The 17,568-nt window shown below is 40.8% G+C and overlaps 1 protein-coding gene across 11 annotated transcripts in view; it reads right to left on the bottom strand.

Moving 5' to 3' along the window:
• Positions 1–17,568, bottom strand: part of RUBCN (rubicon autophagy regulator) — a 57,248-nt gene that overhangs the window by 25,114 nt on the left and 14,566 nt on the right. For 8 of the 11 annotated variants that reach the window (XM_046002343.1, XM_046002333.1, XM_046002337.1 and 5 more), the window contains 6 exons: positions 16,788–16,941; positions 5,706–5,792; positions 4,026–4,200; positions 3,295–3,401; positions 2,111–2,267; positions 948–1,481 (listed from right to left, as the gene is read on the bottom strand). In XM_046002343.1, the coding sequence (XP_045858299.1) occupies positions 948–1,481; positions 2,111–2,267; positions 3,295–3,401; positions 4,026–4,200; positions 5,706–5,792; positions 16,788–16,826 (1,099 nt within the window). In that variant the 5' untranslated portion in view covers positions 16,827–16,941. The remainder of the gene's footprint in view (positions 1–947; positions 1,482–2,110; positions 2,268–3,294; positions 3,402–4,025; positions 4,201–5,705; positions 5,793–16,787; positions 16,942–17,568) is intronic. The other 3 variants (XM_046002335.1, XM_046002344.1, XM_046002340.1) reach the window with 1 other exon arrangement.

Raw genomic sequence — 17,568 nt, 5'->3', positions numbered from 1 at the left:
AGCTAGGAGTTAACCCAAGTACTCTTCACATCTAAGAAAGTTCGCGGGAAGACAGGCTTTGATATGGAGATTTTTTTTCCTAGAGAGTTCCAATAAGGCAAACTGCATCTTGAATGGAAAACGGAAAAAAGTTTGTCACTCACAAGTTTCTGATGAGGGCCTCAGCTCTCACCTTTCTAGAAATTATAATGAGAAATCAATGGCAGCTCCAGTTGCTACAGGAAATCTTCCTCTTTTTAAAATTTTTTTTGTATTTTATTTCTGGAGCTTTCCTACCCAGAACTAGCTTTGAGCACAGAGATCCATGTTACACTTGCTGTTATGGAAGTTTTCCTACAAATGAAACCCAACCAAAGCCTGCCAGACACTAACAACCCATGACAGAAGATGGCAGGGAAATGGCAAAAGCAACGAGCCCCAGGTCTCCCATGCTGAAGGTGCCCTCTGCTAGCAGCTGGAGTTTGCATGAGGATGGGCTCAGTGGCCAGGGCCTCCTTACTGGGCTGCCTTCCAACCTGGATTAGTGATGCAACAGTCAGCCCCCCCGCCAACTGGTTTCCTCGGTCCCATCATCCCACACTCATGTATCCTAGTGTCACTTTGCCTCTCTCATATTACACCCGCACTTCTCAGGAATCACAGAAAGGGAAGGAATTTAATGGGATTATTTTCAAAGCTCCTAAGAATTTCCCCTCTGTCTGAGAGAAACATTAAAAACTCAAACTGTGACAAGTCGCACTATCCTCTGACGCTAAGGAACTGCCCAAAGAATCCAGGGAAACGTTTACTATTTGGCAATGTATAAGGGAACAAACATCAATATTCTTAGAGAGATCTCCTGGGTATTCATATCACACTATCAACTTTCCTCTTTCTTTATAAGCAGGACAGCCCACCGTGTCATCAGAAACATAACTTACTAAGTAGAGGCTGGTGACGATCATTACCTGGGGCTCCTCTGGAGGCAATGTTGGTGTCCGAATGGGAGCGAGTGTGGCTCTTCTTTGTTCCGCTGGTGGCAGTGAGTGTCTGCCCCTCCGAGAAGCTGGACCTGCGAAGGACGCTGGACAGCTGGCTCTGCCCACCTCCCTCCTGCTCGCCTAGGGAAGAGGCAGCAGAGTCGGGCTTCTGCGAGCTACTGGAGGAGAACAAGTTGGAGCTGCTGCTCTCAGCATTGCTGCTGTGACTCTGACAGCTGGCAGTCCGGCCTCGGGGATCCAGGTTGCCGATGGCCAAGTACTCAGGCCCCTCACTGGCATCGCTTGCAGAATCATTCTGGCTGCTGACCTGGGATGCTTCTAGGGGGCTGGTCAAAGTGCCAGAGCTCATCTCATTTGGGGTTGAGGGGGGATCCCCAGCTAATGAGGAGACTGCAAGCAGGGGGGTTTGGAAGGTCTGATCCTGCGCTGGTGAGACATGCTCCTTGCTTTCTTGAGGTTTCCGGGGAGGGCCAGAGAGTGAAAAGGAAGTGGATCTTCTTTCTAGGATATAAAAAGGGGAGAAAAAGGTGAGCTGGAAAGCTTTGTACATAGGAAGGACTTTTCGACAACTAAGGGCCAAACTCCCTATTGTGACTGGGTGCCCGGGACACCGGATCGCCTTAGAAAAGGCACACCATGCGAAATAAGCAGAAATTGCTTAGAAGCAGGTAAGCTGGGTAAGGTAAGAGCGTGGGCTCTTGACACAGTGGCTTCAGCGCTTCTTAGTGTATATTTCCCACCTATAAAATGAGCAATGACAACACCCACGGCATAGGACTGTTCTGAGGATCAGATGAAGTTATACGTATAAATTGATTATAACAGAGCCTGGCATGGGGCAAGCCCTCAGTAAGTGTTAGCTATTATTACTGAAATACCTTCTTGGTAATGGGGATTAGAAATCCAGGGGAATCTAAAAACATCTCTCTTTCCTCTACTACTTTCATGATTCTGCTGAATTACCTTAGGCTAGTTACTATACAACTTCTTAAGATATCCACTATCAAGACATGGAATGTGACCAAACTGCACCAACCCACAGCTCTATCTAGACCTTCGTGCACCCACAAAGTTCCCTCCTTTCCAGGGCTGGGCATGCATGTCCTGGCTACCCCATCCTGCCCCCATACCTGAGCCCTGGTTGGATGCGGACTGGTGGAGGCTAGAGAAGGACCCAAAGTAGGGATGCTGAGCGTAGCTGGTTGAAGTCGTGCATGTGGATCCAGGCAGAGCTGTCAGGCTCTGGCTCTTGGTTACCAGCAGCGGGCTCTCATGCTTCCGGGCAAACTACAAAACAAACGTGTCCGAGCTGAGGACAGAGGGCCTGTGAGGAGGAATATTTGGCCCCACAGAAATGCTGGTAGAAGCTGACCTTTGGTAGCAGGCTTGGAACTACAGCCAGAGCCCGCAGGTTGGACATACAGCTCTACTGCTCTATTCGAGCACACAACTTTGAAACCTTGAAGTCCTGTGATACAGCACAGCTACTGAAACTAGAACCCCAGGCGGGACACGGGGAGTGCTTTATCATGGAAGCAATACAACAAAATTCTTCAGACTATGCGCATAGAGTCAGAAATCAGATCAGTGTTCATGTCCAGACCCTACTGCTTACCAACTTGGAGCAAGTGACTTACCTGCTCTGTCCCTCAGCTGGCTTCCTTTATAAAATAAGATTAATGTCTCCCTTATAGAGTCGTGAGAATTCAATGGATGACACATGTGTTCCAGGCACACAGAAAGCATTTAATAGGTGGTAACCAAGAATCAAAATTTAAAAACCACGAGAGAGAGGGGCTCCCTCCTGAAAAGGAGTCAGGACTCCTTTAGAATGATTCCATTCTAGCTGAGGCACTGATATTAGTGATGGGGTGAGTGAACTGGACGGTTAACAATAAGCAATACCAAGCAACAAAATTTTCTTTATACTTCAAGGATGAAAATGGTCCTGTGTCACACTAGGTCCTACCAGGTAGGACACTCTACAATCCTACTCTGGATTCAATCCTACCGCTCATTCAAAATCATCCTCTTCCCCTGGCTTGTCAAGCTTGCCCTTACGGAACTGCTTACTCAGGCTACGGATTTTTAAAAAGGATTTTAAAAAAAGACACCTCCCTCCTTAAACAGACTTTATGCTTAGACATTTTACTTCAGTAGATACTCCCCTTCTCCAAGTATTTTTTTTTTGTTTTAAACAAAAGCCTTTCAGTTCACAACTGCCTAAAGCAAAGAAAGAGTTTGCTACAGAAGGTTCTATCATGGGGAAGCCCAGGGACCCAGCAGAGAGAGAGATCACTCCTTGCCCCCTTACCATAGATGCATCAAGCTGAGCCAGGAGGCGGGGGTTGTTCTGTTCCACGGCTTCCAGGCATTGGAGCATGGCCGTGACGTGGGCATTGCTTAGCAGAAAAGCAGTGTCTGGGGAGAGAAATGCTACCATTGCGATGGAGCCCAACAGGGAGATCCTTAGTTTCCCTGTACAGCCTGGGAGTGGCTCAGGGAAGGAAAGACACAACAGGTCAAAATGACTTAAGGAAAATCACACCACTGCAGGGAGAAGAGGAATCAGGGATACATAAGTACAGGAGAGGCTAAGTGATACACACACAGTATAGGAGAGGCCATGCCCAGAGGCTTCAAAGTCCAAAAGTCCCAGATTTGAATCCTGGCTGTAGGTGACTTGGCCTCCTCAGGCTCTGCTTCCCTGATCGGAAAACAGGGGTACTAATACCCAGCTCTCAGGGCTGTTGGGAGGGGTGCATGTATAAACAGAACATTACAGTGACTGGCACCTAGGAAACTCGCAGTAAATGGTGGTGGTTCTTATCGGTTTGCACCTGTGGGAGTCAGGGAAGACCTTGACATCCAGCTGGACTGTGTTCTGCACAAGAAGAAGACCAGATGCATGCTTCTGATTAGAATCTCTGTTCCACCAAGTGAAAGTATCGGGCCCTGGGGGGAGAGTCAGCCTCTCGAGGAAGAGTAAAGTGGAAGAGATGGAGAAGAGTGTGCAAGGATCCTGGGTGGGGGGCCTCCACGTACCAGTGTAGAATTTTCTGATGTACTGCCTGTCCCCCAGCAGAGGCCGGAGCTGGGCAGAGAGACAGTGCCGCTGCAAACTATGCTGCAGCCACAGCTCGGCCACGGCGCGCCTGCTGTCACTGTCCCCGCTCTCACCATCCGCACCGCTCTCGCCGTTCTCGTGCAGGCTGATGAACTGGGAGGCAAGGAGGCATGGGTCAAAACACGCATCCTGGTAAAGATGGCAAGACTGAGGCCTAAGGACCCGAGAACTAAATGGAGTCAGGGAAGAGGCAGGGATCAAAGGGACTCTGCCTCCAGCGAGCATCTAAAAGTTACAGAGGGAGGACAGGGGTGGAAAGGATTAGAGGCCCCACTGCTGGACTAGACCACTGGAGAAGACTGAAGCAGTTGAGACCTGATATGCAGCTCTACGAGAGGACAAAGCTGCTACATCTGTCTTTTTATGTTCTAGATCTGAAGAGACATCCAGCCTGTGGTACTCAGAGGAAGGATAAACTTGACCTCTTGGCTGCTCTCACAGAGTCCTCCGTTTCAGGTGGTCTATAGAAAATAATGCAACAAAAACCTGAGGGGAAAGGATCTGGGAAGATGTCACCTAAGATTCACCACCAAAGAGAAGCCATCTGAGCATCTCGTTTGGCTCTAGTCATAGCATTCTCTATTTGGAAGCTCCTTCTACTTGGCTGTTTCTAAAAGCAAGGTCTCACAGGCAGCTTCTGAAAAGAAACAACCACAGCAATATATTTTAGAAAAGGAAGTTAGCTGGAGGTGAAGGGGAGGAATGGTAAGAAAAATTATGTGAAAAGGACAAAGAGAGTCTACATAAGAAAACGACTGGGCTCTGGATTTTTCTCACAAAAAAAGGCCAGTCTGACACTTTGTGATTTGGTTCCCTGATCTTTTGAAAACAAATTACTCTTCCTGACATCATCTCAGCAATGAACCTGGCAGTGGGTGGGATATACATGAAACAAAACTGGCTAGATATTGATAAGTATAACAGATAGATATTTCAGGGTTCTCTTAATTTGATATATATTTGAAATCTTCCATCATGAAGAGTTAAGTAAATATATACATACATTAGGCAGTGATTGCTCTGGAACTAGCTGGCCAAGTCACTAACCTCCACGAGCTGTTACCCTGATCGGAAATCGCAGTCCCACTTCCCCAAGCACTTCAGGGAACCTCTTGACATTTTCCTAGGATTTTGAATAGCTTCATTCTGATCCTAATACACAGATCTTTTAAAAATAACAAAACTTTTTCACCCCTTCCCCAGAGGAGAGAAAGTGGTCTGGGGCAATGGGTCTAACGGGGTTTATTTTTTTTTTATATATTTTATTTATTTGACAGAGAGAAATCACAACTAGGCAGAGAGGCAGGCAGAGAGAGGAGGGAGCAGGCTCCCTGCGGAGCAGAGAGCCCGATGTGGGGCTCAATCCCAGGACCCTGGGATCATGACCTGAACTGAAGGCAGAGGCTTAACCCACTGAGCCACTCAGGCACCCCCGGGGTTTATTTTTTAAGGCAAATAATCCTCCCTTCCAAATTAGTCCTACAGGAATAACTTCCTCAGTTAATAGGAACCTTGACACACATCATCTTTCTAGCCTAGGAGACTCTTCAGACAGAACATCAAACAATAAAGCCTTGTGGTTACTTTTCCTTTCTTACCTTCTCCACATGAAGGGCTGAGTGGGGACTGAGCCAGCGGATGTCCTTCACAAACTGCCAGTAATCAGTCTGGCGGCAACAAACCTGCTGTGGGAACATACAAGGTGAAGAAATCACTACCACTTTAGACCAAATCTAGTTCCGGTGTTGACATTCAAAGACAGAAGGGAAAAAAAGCCTAACCTTCCCTGCCTCAACAAAGGTTCTCAGCAGCAATTAGGAGATATACACCTGTTCACCCTTTTTAAGGATAATGTTAAAACCATTTTTTAAAAGATTTTATTTATTTGACAGAGACACAGTGAGAGAGGGAATACAAACAAGGGAAGTAGGAGAGGGAGAAACAGGCTTCCCACGGAACAGGGAGACCAATGCGGGGCTTGATCCCAGGACTCTGGGATCATGACATGAGCTGAAGGCAGACGCTTAACGACTGAGCCACCCAGGCGCCTCCAAAATCATTTTAATTGTTCTTTTGATCAGGTAATGCATGCATATAACATAGAAGGTCACACAATGAAAAGAATCTGATTTCTCCCTTATCTCTCCACCATTCAGCCCTAGAAGGTAAATCTTAAAACTAGTGAAGTTATTTGTTAAAGTTATTTGTTATAAGTTATTTGTTAAAAATCAGAGATGTATGTTTTCAGTTCTTACTGCAAAACCAAGTAAGGAAAGACCTGCTTTTCCCATGCTATCCAGGTCAGGAAAGGGCTGTATTTAGAGTCAAAGAAATGATCAATGCTAGATAAAATAGTCTCATACTGGAGAAGGCCTGAACTGGAGAAGGCAAATGTTTATACTAGGAAAATCTAATTCTTATTTTTTGAGAATCCTTTCTAAGATTACTGGGCACAGATTAAAACTGAAATCTAAATAATTGAGAAGTACAAACCTAGCACAAGCATTAAGAGACAGACTAACCAACAGAATGAAATAAACAGCCTAGAAAGATTCCTTAAATTGGAACTTAATATATGACCCAAAAGGCAACTGAAATGTCATCTCAAATGGGTGGGTTCTCACCTAGACTGGTAAGGCAGAAGTGATAATAAGAAGTGTCAACTGTACAGGCTCTTTTGCCAACTGGAGTCATGGAGACCTTTAAGATCTTGGCAGCAGTGTGGCAGTGTTCTGATCTCTATTCTGTGGCTTAGTGAACACTGAGTGGCCAGGGATGGGCAGCAGTGGAATATCAACTCCAGCATGTCCTCTGGTTAGTTACATCTATGTGACTAGGATCTAAACTTGTTTTCCTTTCTTCAGACAAAATTCTAGGCTAACTCAGAAATAAAACTGGGGACATCACTATAGATATTATGGACGTTACAGAGGAATACTATCAACAACTCTACGGTCACTAGTGTGACAACCTAGGTGAAACAGATCAATTCCTTGAAAGATACAATCTGCCAAATCTCATCAGGAAGAAATAGATAACCTAAGTAGGCCTATATCTCCTAAGAAAAATGGAATCAACAATTAATAACTTTCTAAAACCAAAGCACCAGGCCTAGATAGGTTTACTGGTAAATTCTACTGAACATTTAATCATGCCAATTCCCTATAGTCCCTTGAAGAAAATACAAGCAGAGGAAAATACTGTTCTAAATCATTCTATGAGTCCAGGATTATCTTAACACCAAGATGAGGGAAAAAAACACAAGAAAACTATGGATCAGTATCTCTCATGAACATAGATGCAAAATTCTCAAAAAAAATTAGCAAATCAAACCCAATATTGTATAGAAAGAATTACACACCATGACCAAGCAGGATTTACACCAAGTATGCAAGGCTGGTTCAACATTCCAAATCAACACATCAAATCACATCAACAGAATGTGATGGAATTCATTATATCAACAGCTAAATAAGAAAAAAAAAAACAACACATGATCATATCAGTAGATGCAGAAAAAGCATGTGACAAAACCCAACACCCACTCATAATAAAAACTCTCAGTAAACTAGAAATAGAGGGGAACTTTTTCAAATTGATAAAGAACCTACAAAAACCTACAGCTATCATCATACTTAATGATGAGAAGCTCAAAGCTTTTCCACTAAGATCAGGAACAAAGCAAAGGTGTCTTCTCTTTCCACTACTTTTTAACATCTTTTTTTTTTCAATATTTTATTTATTTATTTGACAGAGATCACAAGTAGGCAGAGAGACAGGCAGAAAGAGAGGGAAGCAGGCTCCCCGCTGAGCAGGGAGCCCAATGCGGGGCTCAATCCCAGAACCCTGGGATCATGACCTGAGCGAAGGCAGAGGCTTTAACCCACTGAGCCACCCAGGCGCCCCTCCACTACTTTTTAACATCTTAATGGAAGTCCTAACTAATGCATTAAGGGAAAAAAAAAAAAAAAGGACATAAAAGACAAACAGATTGGGAAGGAAGAAATAAAATTGCTTTTGTTCATAGATGACATGATTATATAAGTAGAAAACTCTAAATAATCAACCCCAAAGTTCCTGGAACTAGTAAGTAATTATAGCCAGATCATAGGATGCAAGGTTAATATGAAAACCAACCACCTTCCTATATATCAGCAATGAGCAAGTGGAATTTGAAAATAAGAACACATTACCATTTACTCTAGCACTCCCAAAATGAGATACTTAGATATAAATCTAAAAATATGTATGAGATCTGTATGAGGAAAACTATAAAACACTGAAAAAAGATAGCAAAGAACTAAATAAATACAGAGATAATCCATGTTCATGGATAGGAAGACTCAATATTGTCAAATTTCAGTTCTTCCCAACTTGATCTATAGATTCAATACAATCCAATCAAAATCCTAGCAAGTTATTTTTTGGATATCAACAAACTCATTGTAAAGTTTATATGGAGAAGCAAAAGACCCAGAATAGCTAAAACAATATTGAAAGACAAGAGCAAAGTTTTTCTTCAAAAAGGACTGACACTATCTGACTTGAAGACTTATATAAAGGCACAGTAATCAAGGCAATGTAGTATTGGGAAAAAAACAGACAAACAGATCAGTGAAACAGAATAGAGAGCTCAGAAACAGACACATAAATAAAATCAACTAATCTTTGACAAGGGAGCAAAGGCAATACAATGGATCAATGATAGTATTTTCAACATGGTGCTGAAACATTGGACATCCACATGAAAAAAATGAATCTAGACACAGACCTTACACATGTCACAAAAATTAAGTCAAAAGGAGTCATAGACATAAATGTAAAATGCAAAAGTATAAATCTCCTAGAAGATAACATAGCTAGAAATCTAGATGACCTTGGGTATGGTAATGACTTTTTTGATATAAGAACAAAAGGATGACCCATGAAACAAAGAACTGATAAGGCAGACTTTCCTAAAATTAAACATTTCTGCTCTGTGACCAACAATGTCAAGAGAAGGAAAAGACAAACCACAAACTGGGAGAAAATTTTTGCAAAGCCACATATGATAAAGGGATGTTATCCAAAACATAAGGGGAACTCTTAAAACACAACAATAAGAAAACAAACAATATGACTTAAAAAATGGGTCAAACTGGAAGAAATTATGCTGAGCGAAATAAGTCAAGCAGAGAGAGTCAAGTATCATATGGCCTCACTTATTTGTGGAGCATAATAAATAACATGGAGGACATGGGGAGATGGAGAGGAGAGGGAGTTGAGGGAAACTGGAAGGGGAGATGAACCATGAGAGACTATGAACTCTGAAAAACAACCAGAGGGTTTTGAAGGGGCGAGGGGGTGGGAGGTTGAGGAACCAGGTGGTGGGTAATAGGGAGGGCACGTACTGCATGGAGCACTGGGTGTGATGCCAAAACAATGAACACTGTTATGCTGTAAATAAACAAATAAACAACAACAAAAAATGGGTCAAAGACCTTAACACCTTGTCAAAGAAGATATACAGATATATAAATAAGCACATGAAAAGACGTGCCACATCATATATCATCAGAGAGATGCAAATTAAAACAACACACTACCACTATATACTTATATTAGAATGGCCAAAATCCAAAACAATGCCAACACTAATTGCTGGTGAGGATGTGGAGCAAAGGAACTCTCATTCATTGCTGGTGACAGTGCAAAATGGTACAGCTACTTTGGACTTTTTATTTTTTTTCATTTTTAATTTTTTTATTTGACAGAGGGAGGAGATCACAAGTAGGCAGAACAGCAGGCAGAGAGAGAGGAGGAAGCAGGCTCCGTGCTGAGCAGAGAGCCCAATGTGGGGCTCTATCTCAGGACTCTGAGATCATGACCTGGGCCGAAGGCAGAGGCTTAATCCACTGAGCCACCCAGGCGACCCAGTTCAGCTACTTTGGAAGACAGTTTGGCAGTTTCTTCCAAAACTAAACAATACTCTTGCTATGGTAAGTACTGTAAATTGTTTAAGACTGATGAATCACAGACATGTACCCGTGAAACAAATAATACATTATATGTTAATTTAAAAAAAGGAAAAAATAACTATACTTACCAACTTTGAAAAAAAAAAACTAAATTAAACTAAACATACTCCTACCATAGGATCCAGCTATTACATTCCTTGGTATTTACCCAAAGGAGCTGAAAATTTATGCCCACACAAAAACTTCTATAAAAACTTGATGTCAAATTATGTAGAGGCAAAATGACTTTCAAAGTTGGAAGGAAAAAACCTAAAAATGTTGGTTTTATACTCACATTATAGGATCTTTAAACTGCCAGTCCAGCATAAAGAAATTAAAATCAGAAGTCCTGTATCACATATTATGAGTACAAGGTATTTAAGAAAGATGATATGGAACTCCATTAGTGGATCCATACTCCCAGAAAAGGTTTTGGCTCTATTTTCTAAAGACTGTTGAACAAATGTAATTTTAGATGTTTTAAAATAAAATGAAATGTGGGAATGACTCCTTAACTGCCCTCACTTAATCAGAAAATGATTCAGATCACATTGTATAAGGTTTTCCTGTCCTTATCCAAAAATGATGAAGCAGTTAAGGGGTAAATATAATGACAAATGTTTGAATGTCAGGGGAAAAAATCAACAACATATGTCTTTGTACAAGTGAGGGGCTATTCCTACCATAATGAAAAGCTACAATAATTAAAACTGAGTGGTGATGACACAAAATAGAGAACAAGAGACCATAATAAAAAACCAGAAATAGATCTGTGTGTCAAGGGAATTAAGTATATTCAAAATAAATTACAGATGAAATAGTTTAAATGTAAAAAATTAGGCCATTAATAGAAGAAATCATGGAGAAATGTTTTTAATAATCGTACAGTGGGGAAGCCCTTTCAGAGCATCATACGGAGCCCAGAAGCCCTGAGAGAAATGATCAATTTGACTTACTAAAAATCAGAGACTTACTAAAAATACCTGGATGGCTCAGTTAAGTGTCCAACTCTTTTTTTTTTTTTTAAGATTTTATTTGTTTGTTTGTCAGAGAGAGAGAGAGAAACAGAGAGAGAGAGAGAGAGCACAAGCAGGGGTAGCTGCAGGCAGTGGGAGTGCAGACTCCACGCACGTAGCAAGCAGCCCACTGTGGGACTCAATCCCAGGACTCTGGGATCATGGCCTGAGCTGAAGGCAGCCGTTTAACTGACTGAGCCACCCAGGTGTCCCTAAGTATCCAATTCTTGATTATGGCTCAGGTCATGATCTCAGGATTGTGAGATCAATCCCCGTGTGGGTCTCCATGATCAGTGAGTGGAGAGTCTGCTTGAGATTTTCTCTCCCTCTGCACCTCCCCACCACGAGTGCATCTGTGTGTGTGCTCTCTAAAAAAACAAACAAGTAAATAAATAAATAAAAGATTCTCTCTCCCTCTCCCTCTGCTCCCCATCAGATATTCCTGCATATAAAAGCCACCATTTGAAATGGCAAAAGACAAACCAGGAAAAATATTTGCAATTCACATTACAGACAAAGGATTAATACCATTAATAAAGAACTCTTACAAATCCATAGAAGACTAATAATCTAAGGAAAACTGGAAAAAGTTCACAGAAAAATAAGGCTCTCATAAGCATCTTTCATAATGAGAGAAATGTAACATTTTACCTATCATTTTGGGGATAGTTTACAGTTTAATAACACTCTATACTGGCGAAGCAAATACTCTTATACCTTGTTGGTGAGGATGTAAGTAGGCATAACTTCCTGAAGGGCAATTTAGTAGTATCTATCAGAATTGAAATGCACATAAGCTTTAGCCTAAAAATTCTACTTCTAGGAATATCCTATGGTAAAGGGCAAAATGATCTATATGCAAAGTTTATTCACTATAGCACTGTTACTAACTATAAATGACTGGAAGTAATCTAAAAGTCCATTACCAGGGAACTGGCTACATAAATTATGGTACATACAATGGAATATTATAAAATGATACATGTAAAAAAGAAAAAAATGCTTTATATAATGATTTGGAATGAATTACAAGATATATCAAGAGAAAAAACCAAGGTGCAGAATAGTAATTATAGCATGCTTTTATTTGTGTGAAAAAATCAGGAAGTGTAGCAAAGAAAATTATTCATAAAGTCTTTTATAAACACAAAAATTCTCTGGAAAGAAACTGGTAAACAGCAGTTACCTACAGGACTGGAAGGAAACAAGATATTTCACTGACTATAGTTATATGCTTTTTTTAAACCATATAAATGTACTATTTATTTAAAAAATTAAATATTTTAAAGCAAGTTACAGAATGATATGTATAGTATAATCTTAATATTTTAAAAAGTACAAAAATGCGCAGACAAAAAATAAGTACTACAAAAATGTTAAGAAGCAATAATACTTGGTGTTGACTTGAAGGTGATAATTACTTTCTTCAAATTCTTTTTTGCTATTTTCCAAATTTTCAACAAATAAAAATATGTAACTAATATATTCAGGAAAAAAAAACACACAGAAGTCTTTGTGTTATTATTGTTATTTTTAAAATTAGACCACCTATATTGCCTAGAAGAGGCTGCTTCTTGGTGGTGGAAAAGAGGGGGATCTTTTTATTTCTCCTATTTAGCTGAGGAATCTTAGGGACTGAATGTCTCCACATTTCTAAGCAGTAGAAAGGAAAAGATCAAATATGCCTTGCCGTACGGGAAAACTAAAAAGTAGCCCAGATGCAGGCTGGCAGGAAAAATGAGATACCTCTAAAAATATGATCATGATGTTACAGCTTTCATAAGGCTCTGAGTGATTTAAAAAATAAAGTTCACATTCCATAACACATCTTTATGAAAGCGCAGAACAGATATGACCAGCATGAATCACTGTATCCCTTCCCCCTCTCCAAGGGCACAACACCCAGAATAGCTTCCTGTTGAAAGCCTTAATCTTTCGGGAGGAAATGAGAGGGAAAAATAAGTCCCTGACACAGCCATTAATTGTTAGGTCTTCACAAGGCAGAAGAGAGTAGCAGTGAAACTGGTATGGATCTTCTGGTTATGATTCTTTCCATTACAGTCTGCAAAAGTGTATGCATGACAGCTTTGCCTGGTTTACTCTGCTTTCACTTATTAACACTAAAGCTTTTTTGCAGATGACCATATACTTTAATATTTTTCATTCTGATAATCACATGCTTTCACAGATATCATTCGTTAATAATTCTAACAAGATACGCTAATATTATTTTGCATTTACCAAGCATCCTTCATTTGGAATCCCATTACTTTACTATTTCATTATGACATTTTCTCTTTCTGGCACAGATGGGAAAACTGTCTTGTAATATGGGGAAGTGATTACTCTAGACGACAAGAAAAGAGTGATTACTCAGAGCCAAGAAAAGAACCTTTTTGCTATCAAGATGCAAGTGCTTAATCACTAAATGGTAGCGACACTAATCTGGTAGTTATTTTGGTCATCAGCCTGGGAAACTTATATTGAGTTTTTATACAACATGTGGCATGATTCCCAAGGTTCTGGCTTGGGAGACTGAGTGGTTGGCAATGCCACAAATCAGTGTTAAAAATAGGAGGAAGGGCAATCTCATGAGGAAAATAAGTTTGTTTTGGGTCACATTCCGCTTGGCCTGTACGACAGACTGCTAGATGATAACGTATAGCAGATAGCTAGTCTTATGGATGTGGAGTTCGGCAGAGGTGTCTGAGCTGGGGGTCTTTAATACATAGGTGATAGTTAAAACAATGCAAGTGGATGAGGCTGTTTCCGGAAAATGTACAAAGAAAGACGAGATAAGGACGTAGGACAGAATCCCATTAAAAGCTAAAATCCAAGAAGAAGAGATTCCAGGGAAAGAAACTAAGAAGGAATGGTCACAGAGGTAGGAGGACCCTATGACATTAGAAGATAATAATGCTGTAAAAGCCAAGGTGTGATGATGGTCAACAGTGAAGAACATCAAACAGGGTTCAAAGGAGAAGAAACGTTCATGGATCTGATAACATGGACATCATTTTACCTAAATTTCAGTAGCAAGATTACCAGTGGTATGGCCAAAACCAGGACTGTAGTGGGTTAACTAATTTGTTCTATAAATTCCCGTCTTCATAACTATAACTATTTTTTTTCCCATCAGACTACATGTAACTTCAAACTTAAAAAATGAAAGAAACAGGGGTGCCTGGGTGGCTCAGTGTTTAAAGCCTCTGCCTTCGGCTCAGGTCATGATCCCAGGGTCCTGGAATCAAGCCCTGCATAGGGCTCTCTGCTCCGCAGGGAACCTGCTTCCTCCTCTCTCTCTGCCTGCCTCTCTGCCTAGTTGTGATTTCTCTCTGTCAAATAAATAAAATATTTTAAAAAAAATGAAAGAAACATTTATTACTTCCTGTGTGCCACAAACTGTACTATGCAAATTTTTATGCTAGTTTATTTAATCTTTCCATCAAACATTATGATGTAAACAATATTATCCTCATTTTTATAGATGAGAAAAACAAGGCTCAAAAAATTAACATTACCTAATAGTTAAGATCAACTGTCAATTTCTTATGTTTTTTAAAGCTTTTTATGTATATCATCTCATTCAATTCTCACAATAATCCTATGAGGTAGGTACCAGTGTTATCTCATTTTACAAATGAGTAAACAGAGACATAAAGCAATAACTTATTCATACCACATAGTGCTGAGGCTGGGATTAAAATATGAACAGTCCAACTCAGAAATCTGTAATAGTAACTACTATTTCATTTTTTTTGCCCAAGGACCTGGGCATTGTGTCTAGATTTCAATCTGGGTTCTATCTGATTCCAAAGACTTTTATCATTCTACTACACAATGCTGCTTCCAAATTCCTAGAACGGTGTTTGAAAAACAGTAACCATTAAGAAACTCTTGGAGGGGCACCCGGGTGGCTCAGTGGGTTGAGCCTCTACCTTCAGCTCAGGTCATGATCTCAGGGTCCTGGGATCAAGCCCCGCATTAGGCTCTCTGCTTGGAGGGGAGCCTGCTTCCCTCTCTCTGCCTACCTGTGATCTGTTTTTCTCTGTCAAATAAATAAATAAAATCTTTAAACGAAGAATAAGAAACCCTTTGAGAGAGCCTCACTTTCAGAACTTACTCTAAATAAAGAAAATCTAACCTAAGCCAACTTCTCCACTGAGTTCTGAAAATATTCAATAAGAACATTAGTTTAAAGATACTGTTCAGAATATACACATATTTTTAGAAGGAAGGGTAGCATATTAAATCCTATCAATTATGAATTCCTTTAACGCTAATTATTTGATTAGTTCTTTTTCAGTGTAACTGCTAGTCTAGTTGAGAATAAATTCTGATTAAAAAAGAAAAAGAGGGGCACCTGGGTGGCTCAGTGGGTTAAGCCTCTGCCTTTGGCTCAGGTCATGATCTCAGGGTCCTGGGATCGAGCCCCGCATCGGGCTCTCTGCTTGGCAGGGAGCCTGCTTCCTCCTCTCTCTCTCTCTGCCTGCCTCTCTCCCTACTTGTGATCTCTATCTGTCAAATAAATAAATAAAATCTTTAAAAAAAAAAAAAAAAGAAAAAAAGAAAAGAAAAAAGAAAAAGACAGGGCGCCTGGGTGGCTCAGTGGGTTGAGCCTCTGGCCTTTGGTTCAGGTCATGATCTCAGGGTCCTGGGATGGAGCCCCTCATTGGGCTCTCTGCTCAGCGGGGAGCCTGCTTCCCCCTCTCTTTCTGCCTGCCTCTCTGCCTACTTGTGATCTCTCTCTCTGTCAAATAAATAAATAAAATCTTTTTTTAAAAAGAGAGATAGGGGCACCTGAGTGGCTCAGTAGGTTAAGCCTCTGCCTTCAGCTCAGGTCATGATCCCAGGGTCCTGGGATCGAGCCCCACATTGGGCTCTCTGCTCCGCGGGGAGCCTGCTTCCTCCTCTCTCTCTGCCTGTCTCTCTGCCTAGTTGTGATTTCTCTCTGTCAAATAAATAAAATATTAAAAAAAATTTTTAAAAAGAGAGATAAAGAAAAAGGAAAAGAAGAAGAAAAAGAAAAGGACAAGCTTGGCTCAAGGGAGAGAGTTCCAGGTAAGAGTACTTAGACCCTGACATGGGATGAGCATGAGTGTTTGGGAACACATGATTATGCACATATTTGTGAGGTCTGATTTTTTTTTAAAGTAGGATACCAGAGCCAATGACTCACTTGACAATTATACCCAGATCTGAACCTTATCTAAAACACTGCAAATGGAGTAACTGCCAAAGACGAAGAAAAACCATTAAGTATTATTACATTCCACTCATTATCAATACTCCAAGTTTATTAGAGTGTTTGAGGATATTACAGAAAAGAAACTCAACATTAATAAAGTTTATATTTTAAAAAATTGAGCTATAACTTAAACTACCACTCCCAAGAATCAACCAGTTACCTACAAAATGATGCTCAAAGGATAGTCTAAAAATGACAATATTCTGTAAATACTTCTCCTAGGGTGCTCCTAAGAGAAAAATCCTAGTGATTCATCATTATTGTCCTTATTGTCCTCCTCATGATCATCATGTTACAGTCCTACCCTCAAGGACTCTCAGACCAGGAGCCTTCATCTTCTCCCTGCCAACACCTTAATGCAATTTTTTCTTTCCAACAAGTGGTGTAGCCAATCTGGCAAAAAAGAATAAGTTTACATACCTGGTCATGGATGAGCCCATGATAGAGGATGCTTTGCATGTCCCTGCAAAGCCGCTCCAGGCCACCATACTTGGACCAGACGTTGGGACTGTTGGCTGACACCAAACCCTCCACAGTAGTCTTCAAATTACCCAGCAACTGCCAGTGCTCCCTCCTGCAAGGGCATCAGTTATACCAATGGTTAGTTAACTTTGTTGTACCTGACCCTAATCATGTCAAAGAAAGTCTAAGGCAAGAAGCCTCCTGTCCTATATCCTAACATTTTATCCCCTAATAATTTTTTACTTGGGCATAAAACCCAATTCTGAAAGAACTTAAGTTGTAAAGAACACTAAGATTTAAAAAAACAAGACAAAACAAAGAAAACTCCCTCAATCTTAATGTGACATATTATGCGTTGTAAGGTGATCTTCATCTATTATCTCATTTCTCACATAAATAACCTATAACCCATGTTTCTAGGAGTGTGACCCATTAAGATCCATTGCTGGAAATGACATGAGCAAGTACATGAGCAACATATAAAGAGATGAGGGCATTGCTCAAAACCAGAAATCTTTTTCCAAGTAAAAAAGTCAAAAATGAATTTTTATTCACTATATTTCCATGCACTGAGTACGTATACCTGCACACAAGTATTATGGTTAAGAATACAAATTATCGGGGCGCCTGGGTGGCTCAGTGGTTTAAGCTGCTGCCTTCGGCTCAGGTCATGATCTCAGGGTCTTGGGATCGAGTCCCACATCGGGCTCTCTGCTCAGCGGTGAGCCTGCTTCCCTCT

The sequence above is a fragment of the Meles meles genome, chromosome 4 (assembly GCF_922984935.1).
Source record: "Meles meles chromosome 4, mMelMel3.1 paternal haplotype, whole genome shotgun sequence".
NCBI classification, from domain to species: domain Eukaryota; kingdom Metazoa; phylum Chordata; class Mammalia; order Carnivora; family Mustelidae; genus Meles; species Meles meles.
This window is presented reverse-complemented; position numbering and strand designations above follow the sequence as displayed.